The 26,121-nt window shown below is 31.7% G+C and overlaps 3 protein-coding genes across 3 annotated transcripts; 1 reads left to right on the top strand and 2 right to left on the bottom strand.

Annotated features, from left to right (window-relative positions):
* Nucleotides 1-1,561: 1,561 nt before the first annotated feature.
* LOC143918355 (uncharacterized) lies at nucleotides 1,562-12,365 on the bottom strand. Its single transcript, XM_077440213.1, has 12 exons — nucleotides 12,261-12,365; nucleotides 11,160-11,236; nucleotides 5,538-5,757; nucleotides 5,194-5,466; nucleotides 4,927-5,119; nucleotides 4,681-4,848; nucleotides 4,454-4,605; nucleotides 4,029-4,177; nucleotides 3,782-3,938; nucleotides 3,563-3,622; nucleotides 3,319-3,484; nucleotides 1,562-3,238 (listed from the first exon to the last, which is right to left on the bottom strand). Exons 2-12 carry the CDS (start codon nucleotides 11,228-11,230, stop codon nucleotides 3,192-3,194), a joined length of 1,656 nt encoding a protein of 551 aa, XP_077296339.1. The 5' UTR covers nucleotides 11,231-11,236; nucleotides 12,261-12,365; the 3' UTR covers nucleotides 1,562-3,191.
* Nucleotides 12,366-14,042: 1,677 nt separating this feature from the next.
* On the top strand, nucleotides 14,043-22,322 carry PolrMT (mitochondrial RNA polymerase). The gene is made up of 23 exons (XM_077440211.1): nucleotides 14,043-14,326; nucleotides 15,211-15,769; nucleotides 15,852-15,983; nucleotides 16,064-16,244; nucleotides 16,319-16,429; nucleotides 16,498-16,659; nucleotides 16,742-17,083; nucleotides 17,157-17,297; nucleotides 17,373-17,491; nucleotides 17,568-17,739; nucleotides 17,818-17,939; nucleotides 18,019-18,234; nucleotides 18,308-18,457; nucleotides 18,533-18,730; nucleotides 18,817-19,026; nucleotides 19,094-19,248; nucleotides 19,997-20,148; nucleotides 20,236-20,395; nucleotides 20,473-20,602; nucleotides 20,671-20,814; nucleotides 20,897-21,068; nucleotides 21,146-21,234; nucleotides 21,310-22,322. Exons 1-23 carry the CDS (start codon nucleotides 14,140-14,142, stop codon nucleotides 21,437-21,439), a joined length of 4,134 nt encoding a protein of 1,377 aa, XP_077296337.1. The 5' UTR covers nucleotides 14,043-14,139; the 3' UTR covers nucleotides 21,440-22,322.
* Nucleotides 21,961-26,121, bottom strand: LOC143918354 (protein KATNIP homolog). Its single transcript, XM_077440212.1, has 13 exons — nucleotides 25,849-26,121; nucleotides 25,660-25,778; nucleotides 25,395-25,586; nucleotides 24,695-25,041; nucleotides 24,449-24,619; nucleotides 24,240-24,377; nucleotides 23,908-24,169; nucleotides 23,620-23,829; nucleotides 23,180-23,551; nucleotides 22,962-23,109; nucleotides 22,786-22,879; nucleotides 22,602-22,717; nucleotides 21,961-22,534 (listed from the first exon to the last, which is right to left on the bottom strand). Exons 1-13 carry the CDS (start codon nucleotides 25,953-25,955, stop codon nucleotides 22,408-22,410), a joined length of 2,403 nt encoding a protein of 800 aa, XP_077296338.1. The 5' UTR covers nucleotides 25,956-26,121; the 3' UTR covers nucleotides 21,961-22,407.

Below are 26,121 nucleotides of genomic sequence, written 5' to 3'. Positions count from 1 at the left end.
TTGTAGTTTTGAAATTAATAATTGAAATATATATATTTATATATGTGTATATATACATATATGTATATAAATATACATATATCTATATGTGAATAATTTATATTGTTTATGTTTGAAAGAACACCACGATATATATGTTGTGTAAATATGTAAATGCAGGTCATGTAAATATCAATACAAATGCATGTGTTCAATGAGTACATGTACGCCGATTTTGCATATGTAGTAGTTTTAATTGTGTGCGGTGGCGTTGATGAATTTTATAATGATTTGATTTAAACTTGGGTCTTTTTGAAACTTTTCGAAAGTGGTACGCGACTGGGTTGACATTTTGTACTTGAAATTTCAAAAGAAATATTGAAGTATGTTATTGTTTTTATAAGATTTTTATTGAATAAAACTTAGTCACAGCAATATATGCAAATTTCACAGATTATAAAATTAAGATATTGTAAAAAAAATAATATGATAGTGGTGGTGATGATCACGGTGTTGAACATGTTATATTTATTGTTTTTCGAATTTTTATTAGAAATTTACATATTTCACTGTTTTTGAAAGCACCACATATGTGTTCTCAATTGGGTGATTATTATATCTATTTTGGCACAATTTTTACACTAAATGTAATTAATTTCATTTTAATAAGACTTGTCATGATAGATTGTTATTTTGTATTACTTATTATTATCGGTTGCATCGACTCGTATGCATATATATACGTATGTATGGACAAAATTTAAGCGTTTAACAATTTTTCCTCATTTTTATTTTCAACCGTTACTGTATCACTACAATATTTTATACAAATGAGTCGCTTGTCGGAAAAGTGCCACGACAATATGAAAGTTTAATATCCGATTAATTTTCCAATCAACATTCCATTCGAAAAGTAGACGACGTTCGAAATTAAAAAAAGATTTCCATTTTGAGATTGGCACTTCTCCGCTGACGGCCTTGAATGTACACATTCTGTGAGATTAATCTTAAATTGGCGGGAGCATGTTATTATTTGTATGTGAAGCAGCGCGTCAATGTACGCGGAGCCTTATCTTTGATTGTGTGTGTGTGTGTGTGTGTGTGTATGTATATTATTAAAGCAAATACGTATATGGTACACTTGTACGCATTTCGTATATACAATGTTCAAAATCTGATAACATCATTTCGAAATAGCTATGTAATTTTTTTCATTTTTAATATATATATATATATAGAGTGTGTAATTACATTAATTTGCAGTCGAAACTTAAAATTGATACTTTGGTTTTATTATGATTGGCTATATACATATATATATATATATATATATATATATATATATATATATATATATATATATATATATATATATATATATATATATATATATATATATATATATATATATATATATATATATATAAATATATATAAATATATATATATATATATATATATATATATATATATATATATATATATATATATATATATATATTATATACATATTTAGGTTTTCGCTTGACACGTGAAGCATGCTGTCTGTTCAGTCACCTTTTTATAAGTAAACATTTTCGATATAAATTAATCGGCTTATATTTTATTTCTTATAAACGTAAGCATAAGCTAATAATTGAGAGATTTACAAATGTCGTACTGCTTTGCGCATAGCTGGATTATTCATGCATTTTTAACTAAAAAATCATTTTCAATTGAGACTTATCGTTTTTATATTCTCTTTTTAGTCCAATCAAATAATTAAAAAGAACTACTTTTGTAGATACTATTACATTATAAAATATATATATGTATATTCGTATTTGTGTATCAGGGGGTAGCAATGCAAAAATTCAATAAAGATGCGTACAAATAAATTCATTTCATTTTTCTATTGAGTGGAAATTTAACGTACATTTATAACAGATTTCGTTTTATTGTAATATATAATAAATATAGTGGGTGTTATCGTCAAAAAAATGAGCTAGTGGAATAGTGGAAAGTGAAAATCTGTTTACGATGGATTATCTTCCACAGAGGACCGTCAATTCAATGTAATTGGACTTTCGCTTCGCTCTCCCTAGCTCATCTCTTTGATATAGATGCTCTACATTACGGTTTTATAATATATATATATTTAAATGTACCTTTATTTTTTCGATATCTTTGACCTGATTTTTTATTTTTATTACATCAATGCTAACCCCTGTTACGTAAATATCGCTAATTGCAATGTGCATGGTTGTGAGTGGCAGAACAACCTGTCTATTCAGGCCTTGTGGAGTCGTATCATGTACGTACTAAGTACATCAAAAAATGATCTAACAATGGGTATTCGTAATACATATATTATAATTGTGTAACAAACCAGAATAATGATCGATCTATAATTTATTTTTATTTTTCTAAACGCTAAAATGTACAGTGCATATAACATTACTAGATATAATGATGTTCTCATTGTGGTTGGTCAGTGATTTGTTTGTTTTTATTTATTACTATTATTTTTGACTATCCATTTTTATTATTATTATTATAAATATATATATGTAATTCTCGTTATTGTTGAACGTTGTTTGAAGGCACGCCGCGTGTGAGGCGTGCTCCAATTTTTTGTGAACATGTATAAATGGTCATCAGTACACTGTACCATAAATGAAATGCATTTACATTATTATAAATATATGCATATAGATCCACTATTATAAAACCTAAATTAAATATTTGCAAAAATCAAATAAAGTATGTTTTGTTCTCATATCCTATTCTCATTTTTATTGTTCCCTTGTCAGCTTAGCCTTATGGTACGTTTATACGAACAGTGTTTATTTTTTCAGTGTTTGTATCGATGAATCTAGCGTGTTGCTTCCACTGACAAAATCACTGTCTATATATTTGGACCTTGTATTAAATTATATGTATATATATATATATATATATATCGACTGATTTCGCTCTTTATTTTTCCATATATAATAGATTATAAAATACGTACATTGAACTTAATGAAAATATGTAAAAGGAAGAGTTAAACATATTTGCATTTGCCTTATATTACACTAATGAAGAAAATGGTGAGTATGACTAGTAAATCAATTTACTTATATAGATAGCATGAAGTTTTAATACTTTGGTTTAAATTTTTTACTACTCATATTTGTTAAATGTTATATTTTTATTTTCTAATGAAAAAAAGCTCATATTTGAAGGGTTTATGTTAAGGCTTTCTCGTCAATCTTGTGTGGACCGGGACCGGAATCTATTGTATATGTGAAAAAAACATTTTGTGATTCCTTCTGTGAATTATATTTTAAATTATTAAAAATATTTAATGCTTACCTTTAATCTTAGACTGAACTATTTGAAAACTACTTTTTATTTTGTCTAATGCACTGCCCAGTCCTTCCCTGATCATATCAAACTCTTGTGTCACGAGTGACAGTCTTCCAAGAAGATAATTCAAGTTTTCATCTATTTCAGACATTCGCTTTGTTATCAAACTCACCTGGAAATATTTAAATGAACTATTTAGCCTAAAAACGGATATTGACAACTATTTGTTATAATATTAAATTTTATATACTTTTCCTTCCATGCCGTCCATTGTTGAAACGCTACCATTAACATATTGTTCAGTCTGTGCCTATAAAATAAAAGTAAAAATCATTAGTAAGACTTTTTTAAATTAAAATAATCATTTATAATAACAATATCGAAATTCACAGATGGTAGAGTTTGAGTTTGAAAACCTGAAATGTTCAACTGACCTTTCGTATCAGTAGCGTATAAAACCGTTACTTACCTGGAGTCTATCTAAAACAGTACTGCTGGAAGATAACTGCTGATACATGATACCAATTTGTCTCCAAACTTGAGACATTTCGTGTTCTATCTTCTTACTGAGATTTCCTAAAGCGTCAGCTTGAGTATCGGCAATTGAAAGTTCAATATCGTCAAATCTAATAAAAATCAGTTAAAAGACGATTAATTAGAGCTAATAAAAAACAAAAAAAAAGCTTTTTTCTTTAGAATTGAACGATTTTGAAAACCTTTTGTAAATCGTGTTGTTCAGCGCGGTGTTATGCATCTTAACGTTTTCTCCGATTTGATGAATGGCGTGTTCAATCTTTCGTTTAACATCCAATACATTGTCTGCTGTTTGTATCATCACTTTTTCTACCTTTGGTAAGGATTGCAACTGAAAAAATGAAAAATATATTTACAGGGATCTTTTTTCAGCAGGGTTTATCATAAGAATCCGATGTGGAATAATTAGTTAAAAAAAAACTTGGCAGAAATTTAGTATTCTAATGTTATCTTGTATGTAAAAATTTTAAAATAAACAAAAAAAATGTGCTGGAGGTGAATTTTTCTGCAAATTAGTAACATTTCGGCTAGACGGTCAATACAATCAGCCTACTACATAGAACATCGATATTTATGTAACTTTTATTCAATACTATTAAATCTGTACCTCGAATTTCAACTGATCATAACTCTTGATTACACTGTTGTACGTTTCATCAGTTGCCTTACAAGACTCTGTTATATTGTTTGTTAGCTCCTTTTGTAACGATTCGCCACTTGATTTGACGTCTAACAACAGTGGTTTTATGATCGAAATGCCTGTGTTCAAATTAAAATAAATTTAGATTTTAAATTTAGAGATATTCATAAAGTATAAAGGAATTGTCCACATACCTTCGTCTGATTTTGTCATGAGTTCGTATTTGACTTTGTGAATTGCTTCAATAGTTTGATTATTACAATCTTTTGTATTATCATGCACCGGAATGGCCTTAATCAGTGTTTGAGTATTTGACAATGATTTTTCGATTGCTTTTATATCTTGGTTTTGTTTTTCAAGTACTAGAATGTTTAGTTTAAATTAGTTATCAAAAATTAAAAAAGAAGTTGATTATAATATAACTATGGGAATGTGTATACCATTCGTCATTTTACTGTGCCAAGCTTCATCAGCTACGGCAATTTCATTCAGGGGTAAAATTTCAGATTGGAGTTTAGTGATGTTTTTATCCTGTTCAGCTATCTTGGTATCTAATTTTTTAAACAGTTTTTCAATTTGTGCAAAATGCTTGTTCAGCATTTCTTCGTCCAAATTAGATTTCTTACATTCTATCTGTAATGAATAATTTTAAATGCGTAATTTGAATATATAATATATTATTATGACGATTATTTTATTGTACTTACAGGTTTCGGCTGGTTTGCTTTGATGTTTTCAGCGAATTTTTTCAATATATCTTCGGTGAAAGATATGACAGAGTCTATTTTTTTATTGAAATTTTTTTCCAGCTGTTCCAATTTCATATCAGTGGCTGTATTATTTAAAATTGGTTTTGGAATAGCTTTTATTTCTGTCCGCACTACATTCGAAATGTTGTCACTCCACTGTTGCAAGGAGCTCTTCAGCGCAGCAATACTCTCATTCGTTTTATCTGTTTGTTGCTTTTCCCGTTCATCTTTCTGCAAATAGTTTAAATTCGATTAAAACGATTTCACATTTTAATTGTTTACATTAATTTAATAGTTCTTACCTGTATAAGGATGGTTTCAACGTTGGATAATCTTTCGTCGAGTCTTGAAACTGCTCCTTTGAGAGGATCTAGCGATCTGTGTCCTTTTTCTAGAGAAGCTAATGATTTTTTGAGTTGTTCACCCAAGGCCCTCTCTCGCGATTCGTGTCTTTCTAATTTATTGTCGGATGTCCTTACTATGTTGAGTAACGATAACATTGCATCTTTGATATCGGAATTTCTAAAAATGGACATCTTTTTAAATTCAATTTTTCGCCATTTTGACCATTGAACTCTACGTCAACGACAGCCTACACTATTTTGTTTACGAATAAATTAGCAAAGAGTCGATATCAAGTTCAACGCGTTTAGTAAAAACAAATATGTTATCAATGTAAACTTTCGTCAGCTTTGGATGTGTCGTTCATATTGCCTCTCTGTGTATATTTACATTTCGTGAATCACTATTTTGGATAAATATCAAGCCTTGCATTATGCACGTTCCATGAAGTGCATAAACATTTCAATGTTCGAAATTTGTGTATGGAGTTCTCTCCATAGTATAATACATATGTAGATTCTTGTTCGATGAGAGGATTCAATTTGATTCGATAGGTTCATATGTATTACACTGTGTGTTTTAGCTTTTAATGCTCGTTTCAATTGCTTTGAGGATGGGATGCCCAGTTAAGTGGCCATTAAACCAAGTTCATTTACCTAAGTTATAAATATCTATCATACGAAGGCGAAATACGTGCTGCTTTTGTTTGATAACCATTTGTTCGAATATCTATGTACATACTATCTTTCCCCACATTTCAATTCATTTTTGCTCAAATTGTCTGAATTAATTAGATAACAATTGAGTCACTTATCCCGGTACTCTATCCAGTAGTCAGTTAGTCATAACTTATAACTAAATGACTCTCAAGAGGGCTGTACACCCTAAACCTTAATTTTGTTGCCGTTCCTTTCTTCGATATATATATTGAGTGAATACGACAGTTGCGCTTCGACCAGATAATACGTATTTTAAATCGACAAAATCGAGGTTTCGTATTCTCCTATTTCCTCCTCCAAAACTGGACCAATTTTAAAAAAAAATTATCATCGGTATGAGAAAGATATTTTCTGTGCAACTATGCGCGTATTTTTTTTTAAATCGACCGTTAAATAAGCACGCTGGACTCTTTTCGTGGGTATAAAAAAGAGGCGATTTTATAGATGTTTGGCGGCTCCTAGCTCCTATAAAAAATAACTAATCAAAAAAATAAAACGATAGATGCCTCCCAATGGTTGATATCCATAGCATATTAAAAAATAATTTCTCTAGTGCCATAATTGAGGAAGGGAGAAGTGTAATACGTTTGTATGGACAAGGCGCTGGTGTCCAGCCCTCTTAAGCAGATTTAGGCTAGGGATCAGGGTACTGTTGTTAATTCTTAGAAAAATAATTTTTTACAATATACTTTATAACGATCCAATGTTATTTGCAATTGCCCCGACGACTTGCCTAGGTCTAGTAATAAGTTAGTCAGTCAAAAACAATTTAAGAAAAACAAATGTGAGAATGAAAGGTATAAGGGCGACAGATGGCCAAGAACAAGTCGAATGCGAGTCGCTAGAGCTAATCGTACGCTCGGTTCACGGTCATTTCACTGTGTGACCTTTTCACCTTATTACCTTTTCACCATGTTACCTCTTCACCCTGCGTCCTGCAATTACGTAATTGTATACAAAGAGCTGTGCAAAGAGAGTGACAGTATCGGGCTTCAAAATTTCAGGGCGCCAAAATCGTCAACGCACATTTGCGCAACTTTCATCCATCTCACCCCATACATTTTATTCTAATTTCTTCCACCCATCTTTTTGCGGCTTTTCTTTCACACTTTTTTTTTTTTTTTCTTTTCGTTTTTTAAATCCCGAAGACAACTCAGACTTCTTTCTGCTTTCAACGATAATTTATTGCATATATCGTAGTTGTAACTTTTTTAGATTTTTATTTCGGAAAATTACATTTTCGTAAATATGTTCATATCTAGATATGTGAAATTTTGCTGTCAAGCATGAAGAGAAGTGGAGGCATAAGGAATTGTTTTTCAAAGAATTAGATCAAATGGACTATGTATATACATCGTGATGTGGAGATGTGGAGAAAGAAAATGTTATAAACGTTTTCGCTGAATCTCATGCCAGGCGTCTTCGGTTGATTTTTTTCAGTAATTGATATATTTATTACACGTTTTAATTTTAATTTAACGCCTTTTCCAAATTCCGAACGAAAAAAAAGCCCTTTGAGGAGAGGGGGTGCGCCTGTGATTCACCCCCCCCCCCCACCCCTAAAAACATTGTACAAACATCATAATTATGTATGAAATTTTCAATAATTCTCTTTTATGCCGGTTCGGATACTATCTTGTCTGGTTTATATGTTTATAAAACTTTATAATATTTTCTGGTTTGTTGACGAAAATTTAATTTTTCAAACAAACTCAAAAAAGTACAGTGGCGTAAGTAGCATGACCGTAACGATCAACTCAAATCACTGTCGTGAAATTACCAGGTAAAGTCGTGCGTAGTAACGATTTAAGGTCTGTTCATACCTATCCAGCACGACCCGAATCCTGCAAGTACGGACAGTATTCTTTAGTATATTCTATATGGACGCGCATGAATGCGTAAATGCGCATGCGCGAATGGAGTATGAATACGTCCATATAATGTACCAAAGAATACTATACGCACTTGCAGGACACCTGCAGGATACGGGTCGTGCTGGATAGGTATGAACAGACCTTTATGTACATATTTGGTCGTATTAGTAGCACCATATTTTTTTGCAATATTTGCAATTTTTGGTCTCCTTGAAAGTGGCTTATTGTGAATAGATCCAATTCCTTGAAATATTTTCATCAAATTTCGAGTTGATTGTTTGGTGGTATGATTAAACGTATCGCAAAAATTACGCGTTTTGCGACATGTTTATTTTATTGAAAGTCCATTTTCATAATGACTTAATGATATAACGTTTTTGTGAAAGCTATGAAAAACTAAATGAAATTAGAACTGTATAAATCTGGGATTTTAAATTATATTTATTCTTAAACAAAAGCACACTTTTTAGTTATCGCCATTCAAATTCCTAATAATTACTGGATATTTATTATTCTTGAATTTTTATTGAAAATCCATGTGTCATAATTGAATATTCTAATATGATTGCTTTAAATCAAGGGCTTCCAAACTACGGCCCAGGGGCTATACGGTCGCTTTTGTCTGGCCTAATTCTCATCCTAAAAACTATTGAATTCGAATTTGATATCGATTGGAGATATTAATTACATAAATTTATTTGGGTACAATTCTAAAATGAACGTTTAGAAGTTATAAGAAAATATGATAGCGTTTAATCTAATCATCTTGAAAAATCTACGCCAGGAAATTGACGATGCTAAAAGCATAAAGGAAACACGATACTCTTTCAGATCAAAGGGCCTTTAGTCAGCGTCGAATGAATAGATAGGTACATACATATGTTATACGTCTGTACTGAATTTCTTTTGATTTTATCTCAAAAAATGATCTACAAGAATGAGAGTATATCCTGAACGCGATCAGAAGCAGGTAGGTAATTCAATATTTGTATTTTTGGATTCTAAACAAGTTTCGATAGAAATACTAAACAGGATGAGGGATTTACGGCCATTTTTATTATGGTTTGGAGCTTAGTTGAATTTGTGTGGTCGTTCAAAAAACGCAGAGTCATTACTGTACAAATGATTACCGAACGTTAAAGTTAAACTAACTGTTATTTTATTAACTGACACGTATGTACATATGCGGGAGATGATGCGACTATATTTAGGCTGAAAGCTACGTAAACATTAACCCTTCCCTGAAATGGTTTCTTAGGGGTTTACTTAGGGAAGTTTCTCAATCATTTCCGTTTTATAAATTTAAATTATTATTATTATATACAATATCATACTGATATACTATTTCTGAACATAAACATATTTTTAAAATCGGTACTAAATGTAGATAACCACGTTTTAGAAATTTGTCAGTGGCTATTTATATATAGGATACAAAATATGTATGACTGTTCACAAATAAGAGAAAATATTGAAGCATGAAATTGGGACGGAATCCCTATTCCGACGGAAGAATATGTTCTTTAAATATAATTTCCTCTTGAAGACATTTTACCAGTAACGTCTACAAGAGAACATTTGACTAGGTACATATGGATAAGCAGGTGTATTTTTGTATGTATGGATCAAATGGATATGGATCAAGTATGTATGGATCAACAGATATATGCTTAGATAAACAAGAAAAGATCGAAAGTGAAATATGTGGGTGAGAAACATGATTAAGGTGGCAGATATGAGGTGTAACTGAGTGAAGCAATTGGCAAATTTACCCATTTTCTCGCAAAATCTCGAGTTTTCAGCAATCTCGAATTTTCGCTGAATTGTATAAAATGGTACAAATTTACAAATTTGTACAAAAAGGATTGTAAATAGGTTTTTGAGCTCTTTTTCCTATTATGCTGTATATTAACATTAGAATAATATAATACTATGATTACTAACCAAATTAAATTAAATTGTAAAATAGAAAATGATCAGTAGATCAGTAGCTATTAAAATAGATATAAGATGTGTTGTGAACATAATTTCGTAATAATAAAAAGCATTTCAAAATCAAAACAAATTTGACAATAAATGTCTCTGTAGATGTTAATTGATATGTATTTACTGAATTGTTTAAAATGCTACAAATTTGACCGTAGATGTCTGTGTGGATATTAATTGATGTGTATTTATGTACTTTGTATAATATTAATAATATTTGTATCAAATGTACAATGTTTCTGGCCAGGAAGGCGCATTTGGGTTACCTGTTAGACCTTCCTGGTATAAATAGAAGATAAAATAAAACTGGTAATAGACGATATAAAAGAGTGGATGCTAGAAGAAGTCATTAAGCACAAGTGGAGCTGAATGGATGAGCTAAAGAAAAATTGCGGAACATGAATTAAAGTTGTACAAGACGAGTAGGAATTTACGATAGAGACATAAGAGGCTTTGATAATATTGATTTCCCTGAAAGAAAACATTTTACGAGATCAGGCTATCCTGAAATCAGGCTATCTAAACGGCCCAACACGTCAACTTAATAACTAAAAGTTATCGTTGAAAAAAAATTCAAAACCTTATCTTAAACTATTTTAAGATAAGATTTTGAATTTTTTTCAACGGTAACTTTTAGTTATTAAGTTGATGTGTTGGGCCGTTTGTTGTGCCGTAAACTTGAAGCCATCTGCTAACTCATACGCAATAAATGAGGCGGAAATTGAACTTCCCCCGACGGAGAAGGGAGATAAAGAAATAACTATTCAGATTAAATATAGCGTAGTTAATCATACTCGTAGCTTGGATAGAATATCTAAAGAATGATAAATAAAGTATCACATTTCAAAAACTTCACATTACAGTATTAGACAAACTTAACGAGCATAGAATACGATACCTGATAAATTTGCCAGTTTTATGTTATATTACGCTTGAGGAACTTGAGTGTATCATATTATATTTATGCGCTTATTAATTATAGAAATATGAAGAGTATACTAACGTGATTTCTCTGGCTAAAGAATGATGAGTATACGCAACAAGAAGTACCAATCCAATCGTAATGGGTTTCATAGCTGCCTAAAAAATAAAATTATTATATTAAATTTATATATCTTACGAAATTTATTTGCAATCTTTAATGGTAGCAAAGGGGATAGACTCTGACAAATGCAAATATAATAGTTTGATAACATGCAGCTCAGTAGGTCGAGACCAGCTCGGGTTATATATTAATGTTGTTTATTATTGTTTTGAAATTTGTGCAACTATTAGAAAAAAACCTACTATCAAGTGACACAGTACATATTAACAAATTATATTATATTATGCTATTGACGAAGTATAAAAAGAAGATTCAAATATATATGTACGTATGATATTTTGCGTAATTCAGAATATTTTTTAAAATGTTCATTTTTTATAGCAAGCTTTATGTCCTGCGACTAAATGTTCACATAGCAACAATGTATATATCATATTGTGCTATACACCTTTTTTATTTGTCGTTATTATTAATGGATCCGCTAACAATAGTTTGCCGATCGTTTGATAATTATTAGACATTTTTGAGGAAAAAAATGGCAAATCTTTAACATACCGCAGATTGGATTTGACCTGTAATGCTTATCGTGAGGTCACCATGGCGTAATTTTATTCAAGAAAATTATTTGGCTTTGGTTGAATGTATCATTTCAAATATTTCAATTAGTGCAATGGACGCATAAATGCGGGATCAGATACTTATTGTTCATTGATCCTTATTGATGGCAATAAGACACACACATAGCTTTATCGTTCAATTTCATGCTTTACCAATTAATAAATTTATGAGAGGCATCTATTTCCAATGTTCTTTAATCAATCAATAACAATTTTGATTTATTATAATGGACAGCTTATAGTGATTGGAATGATTTAAATTTTATAGTTCGATTACACAGTTTAGTTAAAGTATTTCGATGTACAAGCGTATGTTCAAATTCAATGAAACATTTATTGTATTTATAAAAATGGTGCTTAGATACAGTTTAATATAATACTTAATTGATGAAAATTAAATAACATTTGATATATAAAACAAATAAAAAAGTCGAGTACATACTTTATAGTGCGAGCGACGTCCCGCAGCGATGTACAACCCTGGCCGGTCAGTACTGCACTGATGCCAGCATCCCTATTTCAGCATACTTACCACCACTCTATCTCTGCGAGAGCTTTCCAACGCGCCTTTTTAATTGGAAAATATGTCGAATATATTTACACTAATACTTTTTACACACTTACTAAATTCTCACGAGATTTTGTTTTTCCCGTATTTGATCGAAACTGTCGCGATAGGATATGCTTCTTTTCGGTCTCGCTCACGGGACCGAAAGTGAAACGCCCGAAAACGCAAATATCGGAAGGCAAAGATCGAAAATCGAAAGATCAAAAAAAAGGGTGCATGGTAAACGGTACTATGTATATATAATATATAAGAGTGGCATGCGGTGAAATTATCTCTCTTTTTGTCATACAGCCTTGTTTAATGTGCGCGCGCAAAAGCGGGAGGAAAAGCCTGTTCCTCTTGTTCCTGTTGTATCCTGCTCGCGCAAATTAAGTGAGTATATACGACGGGGGGAGAGACCCTTTTTTATCTTTCGACTTAAGATCTTTCGATTTTCGATATTTGCCTTCCGATATTTGCGTTTTCGGGCATTTCACTTTCGGTCCCGTGAGGTAGACCCGCTTCTTTTCTCTATCAGGCCGTAATTAAAGAAAATATACGTAACTAATTGTTAAATGGTGTTGTAAAAACTTATAATTTACTGTTAGATCGAAGTTTTTAAATACATGTATCTACTAAAATTATTTCCTATTTTAGGTCATACCATAAAATAAAATGGAGTAAGTTACGTCATATAATATAACATATTACGGTATGAAAGTTTAAATGATTGTCGGTGAGCTTATTTATTTAATGCATTTTTCATAAGAATTGTCAGCATTAAACAAAATTCGGATGTGACCAACCCATGACTTTATCTATGTATTTCAGGAATATAAAAAGGTCACAAAACAAAATTCGATAATTAAACATATGTATGTACATACACGTTCACACATACCGGTTATGAGAGCATTTTCGATTCAAATTGTATGTATAATCGCGCTGTTGTTGGAAGAAGAAGTTCAAGAAGGCAATAAAAAAGCACGGAGGCGTTTTGATGTGCATCCCATGTTAAAAAATAGAAAAACCGAATGAGAGTTTTGGACACTGTATAAGGAGCTTGTGGATGATGGAAAAATTTTTTTTAAATATTTCCGTTAAAAATTTTAAATTTTTTTTTATATTTTTTAAATATTTGCGCCAAAACCATGTCAAAAGATTGAACAGCTGTCAACTGTCACTATCGATAATTGGTCCAAAACAGCAAAGCGGCAGACTCATGGCACGTAATTCGCGTGTATATTTCCACGATGGCCAAAAAAACGGATACGATACGTTGACGGTTTTTGCTGTAAGTTATGAACAGGAAATGTCGGGTACTGCTGTAAGCCTGCCGTGGCGTAAACGTGACGGTTGGTATGAATATACCCATACAAAATGTACCAAAGAATACTTTTCGTACGGCCGGATACCTGCTGAAGTCGGTACATGCTGACTAGGTATGAACAGAATCGTTGTTGTAGCAGTCAAAGGGTTAAATACATGCTAGGTGTGGTTTGATCAAGAAGAGGAATGAATAAGTTAGGTTTTCACCTGTAATAAGTCGGTGATTTTTACATACCTCCTTTACGTTTCACATGGCTTTCGTGTCAGTGGTCATTTTATCTCTTATCCGATCGTTTTCATACTTTGCCATATTGTTATAAATGAGAAACTGTTGCTTGCGCTGAAACTGTTGAAAGTTGGCGGCACTGAAGGTTGATTGATGGGAGTGGACAGTTTAAGGTTAAGTGTCAGTGGGTGCGTGTTTTCGAGGAGGAGTTGACGGACGATGCAGAGGCTGATGGGCGCGGGGGTGACGGGCGTGGCGGGGGGAGCGGGGGGCGCGGGGGGCAACTCGCTGCCGTCGGTGTGCGGCTGCCGGGCGCTCCGCCCTCACAGCACGCGCCCGGCCACCGCGAGACCTCCCGCTGTCCGAAAGCGCAAATACAACACCACTTATGTCGAGCTGCTCGAAGGTTACTTTTCGGCTTCCTTCCTTTCATTCTTTTCCTACCTATGTATGTACGCCTGGCTTATCTTTAATCGTTTTAATTCGATCGCCGCAGGTTATGTTATTGTTTTGAAATGCATCGAACCGGTAAAATTACCTCGGGGACATTAAAAGAACATTTTTTTTGTTACTTTTCCGATGCTGAATATTCCCTTTTGATCGATGTTTGTGTGCGTTATACTATTGAAAAGCGTTATATAAGTGCTGGTTTTTGAAAGTGTGACTTATTTCTCAAATAATTTTTCATCGTTTAATATTTTGATCTTGATTTTATATTTTTAATTTTGGTCAACATCTTGGCTATATGACAGAAGTCCTCACACTTTTTCGGAGACTATCTCAAAATATATTTGTTTATGACAATATCACCCTTTTGATTTTATGAAATTTCATTACCCTCTAAAGTTTCCTTTCTATCAACCTAAAGATAATTTACCTTTGAGACTCTTACTGTGTCATAGATGATAGGTATGTGTGTCAAAATATCTGAAATTCAAGTTTGAATAAGTGTCTCGTGTCACATAAAAATCATTATCAACTGCCTAATTAATAATCTTTTCAATTGATTAACGTACCTTTATTAAATCCTTCTTTCCTTTGAACCATTTTATAAATAAATATTACATCACAAGCAGTCAGAGATTGATTTTGGGGATACTAAATGTACCCATCTATAGTTTCTTCATAGGTCGGGGTGTGTATGTATTAACTAAATAATTAAGAGAGCGTCACATGCGAAATTTTGTCTTATTTTGCACATTTTCAGATTGTCTGATTATTTCATTTCAAAATATTTTCATGTGGAAATTGCTTTCGATATTGACAACATATGTATTTTTATAATTTCAGTGAACAGTGAAAAAATGACAGAAACTCAGGCCTCCGTATCCAAGTTCAAAACAAAACATCTCACTAAGTTCATTTCGAATCCTCAAGTATCTCTTGGCCAACTTCACAAGTTGTCATCGTTGCCCAAAACTAAACCGAAAGAAAAAAATTCCATGTCTAATTCGGTTATAGATACAGATCTGTTACGAGATATAGAAAATAAAATAATGGAAAAATTCACGAAAAATGAAGATGCCTTGAAAGGAGACGATTGTGCATTAATTTTTACATCGAAACGGGTGGCGAATATCGACAAACTATTTGGAGATCCGGAGAAAGTTAAACTAATAAAAGACAGCTATGATAAATTCCGCAGAGAAACTTTACGGAATCAAAAAATGAAAGATTTGATTTTCGCCATCGACGAAGGCGTCAACCAAAGTTTGAATCTAAAAAGTAACATTTATAAAAATATCAAACAACTTAATTCGAATTCGCATAAATTTGACAATACTTTATTAGATATTAGTAGTAAAAATTCAATTGAAAATTTTCGCAATTTAGAAGACTCCAAGTCCAGGTTGAATTATTAATTAAATATTACAATTTATTGATTTTTTTATTAAATTTGTACATATCAATTACACATCATATTATTTCAGTTATAAAGATATCAACTTGCCAACATTTGCTGATGTATTAAAAGAGGAATTTCAAGATGGTGGCTGTACTATTAATGAAGAATCAAATTTTCCAGCTATAAATGAAATTCTCGAAGCTGATGTGATGAAGACGTATGTTAAATGTATTACCATTGGAATTTTTTAATTATTTTATATATTCTCAATTTTTGTTTTTTTCTTTTTGTTCTTAGAAGCTCTGCTCTGAAAACTTCCCCAACTTTTGCAACAAAAACCAAAAAGAAGAAAAACTTTCACACTGCCCAAGAAAAGCAAAAGTTAGCTGAAAAATTGAAAATATATAAAGAGCATTCGTTGAAACAATTACTTACCACTCATTTATCGGTTTGCATATCTATTGGATCAATCGACAAGGTTATTATGATTTAGTTGCTCTTACATATTTATTATGCATAGTAAGTTTAGGTCCTAATTTTTATTTGTTTTAGGCTCATAGAATTTTAATGTACTACCGAAATAGGGGAAACAAATATTCACATCATCCTAAAATGAAAGATATTGACGTTTACAATATTCTTTTATTAGGATATGCTAAACAGGCAAGTTTATTTGAAATCAAAACAATTTTATCATTTTGGTTGTTTTTCTGAATGTCATTTTTTTATAGGGTAATTACAGCTCATTGTGTGACATTTTGAAAGTTATAACAGATGATAAAATAGATTTGAATATACAGTCATTCACTGCTATTTTCCAATGCATTGAACGTTCCAAACTTGAGGATAAATCTTCATTATTGCTTGATTATTTGAAAAAAATGCACGCTCAGGTATTAAAGCAAAACTATTCAAATTGTTATTAGTGCACAAATTAATTGTAATCGCAATTTAATTGTATTTAAATATTTACAGGGGTTCCAATTGAACGATTTGATTACCAAATCAAGTTTTTTATATGACGATCGAGAAGTGCTTTTAAGTGCCATTAAAACAATAGATTCTGATTTTATTCCTACATATTCACATATCAATGTTGATTACAATTGCAATTTATTGAATAGCCTTAATAGTGGTGGAGATAGAAAAGGCATTTATGATGAAACTAATCAATTAACCTCACCAGCTGATGGGGTCATTACGAAGGAAAAATTGTTGCAAAATATTCAAAAACAATTAGAACGCGAAACAGTTGGTACAATAGAAATTCAAAATATAGAAGATAAAGGAACCCCAAATGAATATGTATTGTATTGTGTATGTGAATTTTTATTTTATGGTATAAAATTAATTACTTTATTTGTATTGTATATGTACATGGTATTTTCAGCGTCAAAAATTAAAAGAATCTGAATGTGAATGGAGGGATTCCATTCACAAAGCTTTGTTAAGAAATATTTCAACATTGAAATCTCAATCGAACGTATCTCATAGTGCGTTCAACATTTATCCATATATGGTTGCCTTACCGGTAAACAGGTTTATATACATAAAATAACCGAATATAAATTTTCGAAACATATAACATATGTATTACTTTTTACAGATAAAGGAATATGTTAATATATTAATTTTCGAAATCAAGAAAATTGCTGATGGAAGTGAGACTTATAGTCCGAGTACTAAGTCTTTACAACGTGAACTTGGAACTAAAGTTTTTACTAGGTTCATTTTAATTCTTCTTTTCATAGCTTCTCTTTAATTCTATACTGTAATACATTTCTATTTTATCATTGTTCAGGTATTATGTCAAAACAATACAAGAAAATGGAACATTAGATAAGTTGTCAAATATCTATCATCAATATTGTAAATGGTATATGAATGAAGATGTTAGCACAGAATCACCTAAACTGAATGCAAGACAAAAATGGCAACAATTACTTTCGAGTAATATGGATGGTGTTTCATTAGTAAGTTGGATCACTACTTATTTGGTCGTTTCTACTAGGTACATATATAATACGATTAATTTAAATCATTTTGTTTAGGATTCATCATCGGTGATTTGGCCTTATTCTATTAGTTGTTGTGTTGGCAAATTTTTACACAATATATTAATAAACGATACTAAGATAAATGTAAACATTTTGAAGAGGGGTTTTAAAAAGAAGTAATTAATACAGTATTTTATTTCATTTTGTAAAATATTCAAGTTATGCATATCCTAATTTATTGTTATATTTATACAGGAAATATCTTCCAATACTGTATAATGTATTTAGGGGCAAAGGAAAATTAGTCAGGCAAGAAATTAAACCTCATCCTTTACTTCCCCGTTTGGTGAGGGAAAGCTTAGTTCCCACTCTTCATATGGATTCAAATCTAACACCGTGCATTTGTCCACCTCTTCCTTGGTCTGACATCTTGCATGGTGGTTATTTGTTGACGAAAACACAAGTGATGAGGTATTTTAATTTGCATATATGTAACTACTTTGTATTTCGTTTGTATATATTTAATATCATATATTTTTAATAGAATTCCTGGTTTTGTAACTCAACCCCTGGATCGACTGAAAGAAACAGTTCCTCAAAATTTATATCCAGCCCTGGACAGTCTCAATCAACTCGGTACCATTCCATGGACTGTGAATAAACCAGTACTTGATATTTTGTTACAAGTGTTCCGGTAAATGGTTTTTTTTTATTATGAGTGAAAATTTAATTATGGAAATAGTAGTAAAACATATTTCTTTGTTTACAGATCTGGTGGCTCTCGCTTGTTGAGTGTTGCAAGACCGGCCAGTGCTATACCTCAACCACCACCAGCTTCGGCATCCTTATCGAAGCGTGAACGAGCAACTGCTATCCGACAACGAGCTGGTATCGCTCGCATTCGACAAGAACTGCATTCTCTTTGGTGTGATTCTTTATATAAATTCTCTCTGGCTAATCATTACAGGTATAATTTGTTTACATGTAAAATTAATTTTCATATGATTTATGTACAACGGAATTAATATTTGTATTTAATTGTTTCGTACGTAGAGATGAGGTGTTTTGGCTACCACACAATATGGATTTCCGTGGAAGAGTCTATCCTTGTCCACCACATCTTTCTCATCTTGGTGCTGATACGTCCCGAGCTTTGCTGGTTTTCGCTCGCGGTCAACCTCTTGGCCCTCGCGGTCTATCGTGGCTGAAATTACATTGCATTAATCTCACCGGAACTATGAAGAAAAATACAGTTCAAGAAAGGTAAAGAACTGGTCTAAGTAATTAGGTTCTATTTGATCATCATACATATTAACCATGCTTTTTATAGGTTGGATCATGTGGAGACTATTTTGGATGATATTTTGGATTCTGCTGATAACCCTTTGGATGGAAAACAATGGTGGGTGTCATCAGATGAGCCGTGGCAAACTCTTGCTTGTTGTATGGAAATTGCCAAAGCAATGAGAAGTCCAAATCCCGAAGGTAATACGACAAATAATGTTATCTGAGATGATCATTATCAGTACCGGTAAATGACCCAAAAAATAGTAAATCCATTAAGCATGAAATAATAATAAAAATACTAAAACGCCTTTTAGTAACTAAATTTATGATGGAAAAAGTCTGATATGAATTAACATGTCACATTTATATGAAATTTATTTCAACAACCCTATGAAACATACTACGATTACAGCCATAATTAATAAAAATACACTATTCTCCAGTGTTTTCAGCTTTAAGATTTGTTCAAAATTGGATTTTTTAATTAGAATTTTGATTAGTGTTACATAAATACATAAATACTCTTATAAAACATTTATGTAATAGGCTTTCGATGTTTTTTATTATTAATTTTTTTGATCTACTGTGATTTTTATAATCCAAATTATACTTTTTCTGAAAACTTCATAGCTGGTAAGAAAGAAAATAAATGAAAATTCTTATTTTTATTTTTCTAATTTCAAAAATTACCAGTAATTTATAAGCATACTGGTATTAACAAAAATTTACCAAATTATTGATAAATAAAAGTGACGGTAAATTTGGCCTCCCTAGCTTTATGTATAAATTTTTTACAAATCTTTACGTTTCACATTAAGACGTCTTTTTTATATCTCTTATCCGATCGTTTTCATACTTTACCATATTGCTCATTTTGGTCATCAATGTAAGTTATTGAATCTATTTGATTTTATATATTAAATGTATGTTATTTATAATGTTTCAGAATATGTTTGCCATTTTCCCATACATCAAGACGGTTCTTGTAATGGATTGCAACATTATGCAGCACTGGGGGGAGACAGTGCTGGTGCATTTAGTGTTAACTTGACACCTGCGGATCGTCCTCAAGATGTATACAGTTCCGTAGTTACTTTGGTAATTAAATATTTACGTAATAATATGTATACGTATGTACAAATATAACATAAACATAAGTTTATTCACAATTTTATATTATTACAGGTTGAAAAAAGTCGAGCTCGTGATGCAGAATTGGGAGTTAAAGCCGCACAACTATTAGAAGGTTTCGTTAGTAGAAAAGTGATCAAGCAAACAGTCATGACGACCGTATACGGTGTTACTAAGTTTGGCGCACGTCTTCAAATTGTGAAACAGTTAAAAGGTAGATATAATATATTAAATAAATTTTGCACTTATTAACTATAGATTTTCTGATACTTTTCGTTTGATTGTACATAGATATCGACAAATTTTCCAAAGACCATATTTGGCTCGCTTCGCACTACCTCACTAATAAAACATTTGAAAGTCTGCGCGAGATGTTCACATCCACTAAAGAGATTCAAGATTGGCTCACCGAGTGTGCAAAGTAAATATTTTCTATAATTTCGGAATAAAATAATAACGACAATGTAATATAAATTTTTTATGTTTTAGATTGATATCTGGGGTTTGTAATTCGAAAATCGAATGGGTTACCCCATTGGGTTTGCCGGTAGTGCAACCTTATTTCAAAACGACCAATACCAAACATAGTTCTATAGGAAATCTTTCCGAGTCAATTTTGATTGATCAATATGAGTATGTTTATATCTATTTTATATTATATCTATTTTTAAAATCAACGATCGGCATTTTTATCGATTTTATTTTATTTTTCTAGGAAGCCGTGTATTTTGAAGCAAAAAAATGCATTTCCTCCCAATTTTATACACTCGTTAGATTCTAGCCATATGATGTTAACGTCTTTATATTGTGAAGCGAGCAATATAACATTTGTTTCAGTGCACGATTGCTTTTGGACGCATCCTTCGACTGTTGAAATCATGAATAAGGTGTGAAATGTGTTAAAATAATTTGAATGAAAGTCAATGTTACAAAATGATTATCCTATTTTTTTTTTCATTTTTAGATATGCCGAGATCAGTTTGTAGCACTTCATTCACAACCAATTTTAGAAACTTTATCTCAAGATCTATTATCGAAATTTTCTCATATGATGTGAGTAAAATTAAAATATGTACATACATATATATTTTTAATTTTAACAGTTTATTCAATGTATGCGTTTTACAGGAATACTACAAAGAAAGGATCTGTACGAGACATTTCAGAACAGAAATTAAATAAGCTATTGCAGCAGTTACCTCAAAAAGGAGACTTTGATTTGAAAAACGTTTTGAAATCCATTTATTTCTTCAGCTAGTGGTGTGAATTCATAATATCATACGTGCAATACTTACGTTATAAATTCATAATGTAATCTTTTATGAATTACATTCCTATCACAAATGTTCATATATTGCTGCTGATGAATTTACGCTGCAAATAGGATTTTCATTAACATGCTAAGGAATGATTTTTGTTGTCATGAAATGGTGCTAAGCGGGGTATATTTTACAATTTTGTAAAAGTTGTAATGTAGCAACTCTCAATAAAATCTTTAAGATTAATTATTTTTACACGTTTTGATTGCTTAATTTGGTTTTAGAGAATTGTATGAAAGGCATCTAACTACATTTTAAAAGTCAGGTTTTTAGATAATTTTACAAAATTGTACCAATTTTATTAAATTGTCATATTATTAATGTTGATTGACATGTATAACTACATATATAACTCTGAGAGATGTTATTATTTAATTATGGAACTGCCACACCAGTGTAGTTTCTTTAGTATGTCTTTACGTTATGTAGATAGGTAGTAGTTGAAAAAAAAAAGCTTTTTGTGAATGATTATATATGTATATACACAAAAAAGTAAAAATAACAAACAAATATTGTATTAATATCCCCATTATTTTTCTGTGATTTTTTTTTTTGAAGATTCTGCATTCAACTTAGTCATTAGTTTATTAATATAACCTTTTGCATTTACATAATTTGTTTTTGTTAAATACTAATTGTATGAAGACCAAAATGGCGACTTAGTACATTTTTGTCCAATTGCATATAATATGAATGAATGATAAGAAATGCAAAAGGTTAAAATATGAGTCAAAATTGTTATTTTAATTTTTGTTATGTAAAATATATAAAATATTTAACTGAACAGTATTTACATACATACATACATTGCGTTTTATATACATAGTAAAATCTATCATATCCTACAGTTACATAAATGACTATATCGCATTATGCAATTATGTACGTACATACATAATTTTTTGCTCTAGCTTGTGGAGCGATTACGATGTTTCTGTGGTGGAAGATATATACTTGTTTTCGGACGCCGGGAAGGATCTACTGACTTACTGGAGCCACTCGTTGTACTGTTATTTGACGACATTTTAGACACGCTATAAAAAAAAACGATTAAAAAATATAATTTTGGAATTAATTTATATATTTTGGAATTAAACATACCTTGCAATGTCGGAATTCTCTACACTGCAGAAGTTTATCAAAGTGGGGACAATCGGCCCAGTTGTTGCGGCGCAAGCCAGAAATCCATTATATATCAATAAATCGTCCACTAAAATCTGAAGAAAAAAAGATCTATCAAATCCTAGAAATTTATTTCAGATTTTCCTATCGAATTAAAATTCACCCCGAATTCTTTAACACCACGGCTTGGCGTCTTTCCATAATTCCATATTTTCACACAAGAGACGCATGTCGGTGCATCGAACACGATGTAGATCCTAAATCAAATATAATATGTAGTATCAAATGGGAAAGAGTGTGTTTGAGAAAATTAATTGAGAACAACTTAGTTTTTCAAACCTGTTAGTGGTGTGTGGCAAAATGGGCGCCAGCCACGCGTTTCTGCCATCCCGAGTTTTATTCACACCGTCACACAGCCTTGCTGGTAATCTCACATCGCCCGATACTCCTTCCAAAATGTTTATGCTTGCAGGATGAGCACAAATATCTACAAATACAATATTGTTTACTGTTGACTAGCCCCACATTGTTCTTATACTATGCCGAGTGAGACTTACTAGTTTCTGTGATGCACAATTTACTACTGTTCTCATCGCCCAATTCAATTCCATTCAAGCCGACGTAATAAGGATCTCCCCACGTCGAGAACAAAATTATTTCGTACACAAACCCTTTAGGGAGAATTCCACCGTCGTTCATGTCCTCATTTATTCTACACAACTGCGAACATTCGACGTATGAACTTTCGTTTCCGTCGTCCACCGATGACAATAGCACTTCCTGAAGATAATCATAATTGACGTTGCCTGGGGCCCTACGAAGAATGAGTGGTGCTTGATTCAATACTTTACCGTTGATGCAAATGTGAATGTCCTTAATGCCCACATACGACGATTCTAAACTGCTGTTAAAATTCCAAATGCGGAAACCTGAAATTTATAATAATGCAATCAAATTGAAATATAATGCAAATAAATGTACGTATTCTTAAAATTACCCCTTAATTGCGCCTTTTCAAAGTTCATTTGTATAACCATAGGCTTTCCTTCTGCGTATTTATGAGACCACATGTTCTTAGAATCGCTTGTTAAATTGATTCCATTGAGGATTTGATCACAATTGACAACATCAGCGTTGTCATTCAAAAAATAAACACTACCATTGTGCATCGGAATCTCTTTGTCCTCTTCATCGAACACTTCAACACCTGTCGAATCAAATTTATCCATTTTTATATTTTCTCAGATTCAATTTATGATTATTAAATTGTAATTATAAGAATAACCCGTTAAGCCGATAAGTTCCGCGTGTCCCCAATTCGACACGAGAATAATTTCCAATGTTTCGCAAACATAAACGGCGTCGTTTGGTTGCGACAATGGGTTTTTTATTGCAGTGATATCTTCATTTTCATCGTTGTTGGCTGTCAGTGGTCTGTCAATCGTCGAGGATACAATATTTGAAGAAGTGTTCAGTATCGATATGAATGCGACGTCCTGTTTATAGATTTTCTCGAGTATATGTGGATTTGTCGTAAAGAGAACAGTCTGAAAAGGATACAAAATCAAAATAATGCGACTTGAATTTATAATACTTCATTTGCATCAAAATACTGACATCTCCGAACGTAGACGGAGGTCCGTTGAGTTCTCCGTCGGCGCAAGCTATCTCTCCGTAAAATATTGGTATATCGTCCAATGACACCCGGACAAGTTTAACTCCGCAAGATGTGTGGATGCGAGACTTGTTGTAGTTCTTTATGAAACGTATGATAAAATCAATCTTTAAAATCACACATGTAAATCGTTGGAAACAATTATAGTTACCCAAATTCTTAAAAGACCCAATTGCTCATTTTCACTGAAGAGGATATTGACTGTTAGCGGCTTATGTTTTGGAATTATAGTCATCCACAAGTGCTCTTCGTCGCGGGTCCTCACACTTCCGTCGACTAAATTATTTATATTACCGATGTCGTTTCTTGAATCGCTCCACATCTGAAAATGAAATTAAAATTAATTCTAATTGCATTTAGTGATGTATTTATGTAGATAGTATGTTTTAAGGAGTACCGTTTCAATTTTTGCATGACTTCCTGAACTACAAAATATTTCTAAACCATTGAGTCCGACATACGTACTATCACCCCAGTTGTTGAAAATTTTTATCTCCATTAGTCTACCTTTTGGTAATTCAGGGATTGTAAAATAAGTTTCTTGGACTTCTTTTGATTTATCCACTGTGTTGACGTCAACTGATGATTTGGGCTTATTATATTTCTTGGAAGACTTGGACTTCTGATGTTTGTTGGGTGTTGCAGCTGCATCTTTTGTTCGGTTTAAGTTTTTTGGTTCAATGACCATTTGTTTTTTCGATGCTGTTGATTTATATGGAGCAGATTTTATTTTATTGGGAAATGCTAAAAGTAGAAACAGTTTAAAATGAAAATGTACTACTATTAATCGGATTTGGTCCGTTATTATAATGAGTGGTAAATAAATGAAATAAAAGATTAGTTTATTTTGACGATTGAAGTTCTATTGAGCTTTCATTCATTGAAATAATATTTTCACACCGAAAATATGTGAGTGATTTTCTAATTTTAAAGAATGGGCATTTTGATTAATTCAATAGAAGTATTTATTGAATTATCTGATAAATTAATTATAGTTACTGACCATTTCATCTAAAAGTTACTGACTATTTACTTACCGACCTAAAATTTAGTTATTATTATGTAATTAGAATGGTTCATTGCAGAGTATGACTTACATTTTGCAATAATTACATCGTTATCATCTTCAGAATAAAGGGTTAGTAAAGGAAATTCACTCTCAGGAGATTTCGACTGTGCCAATGCATCGTTCAATAAATCTCGTGTGAAATTATCATCCGATTCGTTGTCGTTATGATTTACAGTTGCAATTGCAGATTTTAGCCTGGTTTTTTTCTTCTGCAGAATATCTGAAATAATGTATCATGATAATATAATATATTATCAAATAAAAATATGCTTACTTAATTTCGAAAGTCGTACCATAATGCATTTTCCTTTTAGTTTGATCGGCCGATAATGTGGTCATTGGCTTTTTTGATGGTTTCGTTGATTGGAACAGACCACTGATTGAACTTCGGCGGTTGATAGGTGGTTTGGAACTTGTAAATAAAATAATCACTTTATAGAATTTTTTCATGAAAAATTTTGCTTTATATTCATAATACATACCTGTTTTCGAATGCTAAAAACTCATCATCTGTTGGTGAAACAAATCCACTACTTTCACCGTCTTCCAATTTTATACCCTCAATTTGGCTTAAATATACATATATCATTTACTTATCATACATCATATTATATTTATTACTTATCTCATGTAAATAAATGAATTAAAATTTTATTCATAAAAGTTTGGACTATATTACTTGTTTAGATCGGCAAGCCATGGTAAGATAGAATCTGCGGTCGTTGTATTTTCATTCAGAACTTCCTCACCTTTAT

This window comes from Arctopsyche grandis, chromosome 10, assembly GCF_051622035.1.
Source record: "Arctopsyche grandis isolate Sample6627 chromosome 10, ASM5162203v2, whole genome shotgun sequence".
NCBI lineage: Eukaryota > Metazoa > Arthropoda > Insecta > Trichoptera > Hydropsychidae > Arctopsyche > Arctopsyche grandis.
The sequence above is the reverse complement of the archived record's forward strand: the minus strand, read 5'-3'. Positions and strand labels throughout refer to the sequence as shown.

What these genes read in the sequence shown, in the direction of transcription:
- LOC143918355 (XM_077440213.1), bottom strand. Translation starts at nt 11,230, where the DNA reads ATGAAACCCATTACGATTGGATTGGTACTTCTTGTTGCGTATACTCAT. An exon ending in TTGAAACCATCCTTATACAG is followed by an intron (nt 5,467 to 5,537) that starts GTAAGAACTATT and finishes AACTATTTGCAG; the next exon opens with AAAGATGAACGGGAAAAGCA. An exon ending in CTGTTTTAGATAGACTCCAG is followed by an intron (nt 3,623 to 3,781) that starts GTAAGTAACGGT and finishes TTTATTTTATAG; the next exon opens with GCACAGACTGAACAATATGT.
- PolrMT (XM_077440211.1), top strand. Translation starts at nt 14,140, where the DNA reads ATGCAGAGGCTGATGGGCGCGGGGGTGACGGGCGTGGCGGGGGGAGCG. An exon ending in ACAGTTCCGTAGTTACTTTG is followed by an intron (nt 20,149 to 20,235) that starts GTAATTAAATAT and finishes ATATTATTACAG; the next exon opens with GTTGAAAAAAGTCGAGCTCG. An exon ending in AATTGTGAAACAGTTAAAAG is followed by an intron (nt 20,396 to 20,472) that starts GTAGATATAATA and finishes GATTGTACATAG; the next exon opens with ATATCGACAAATTTTCCAAA.
- LOC143918354 (XM_077440212.1), bottom strand. Translation starts at nt 25,955, where the DNA reads ATGATATATGTATATTTAAGCCAAATTGAGGGTATAAAATTGGAAGAC. An exon ending in TTTTTAGCATTCGAAAACAG is followed by an intron (nt 25,779 to 25,848) that starts GTATGTATTATG and finishes TTTATTTACAAG; the next exon opens with TTCCAAACCACCTATCAACC. An exon ending in TTGCCACACACCACTAACAG is followed by an intron (nt 22,880 to 22,961) that starts GTTTGAAAAACT and finishes TATTTGATTTAG; the next exon opens with GATCTACATCGTGTTCGATG.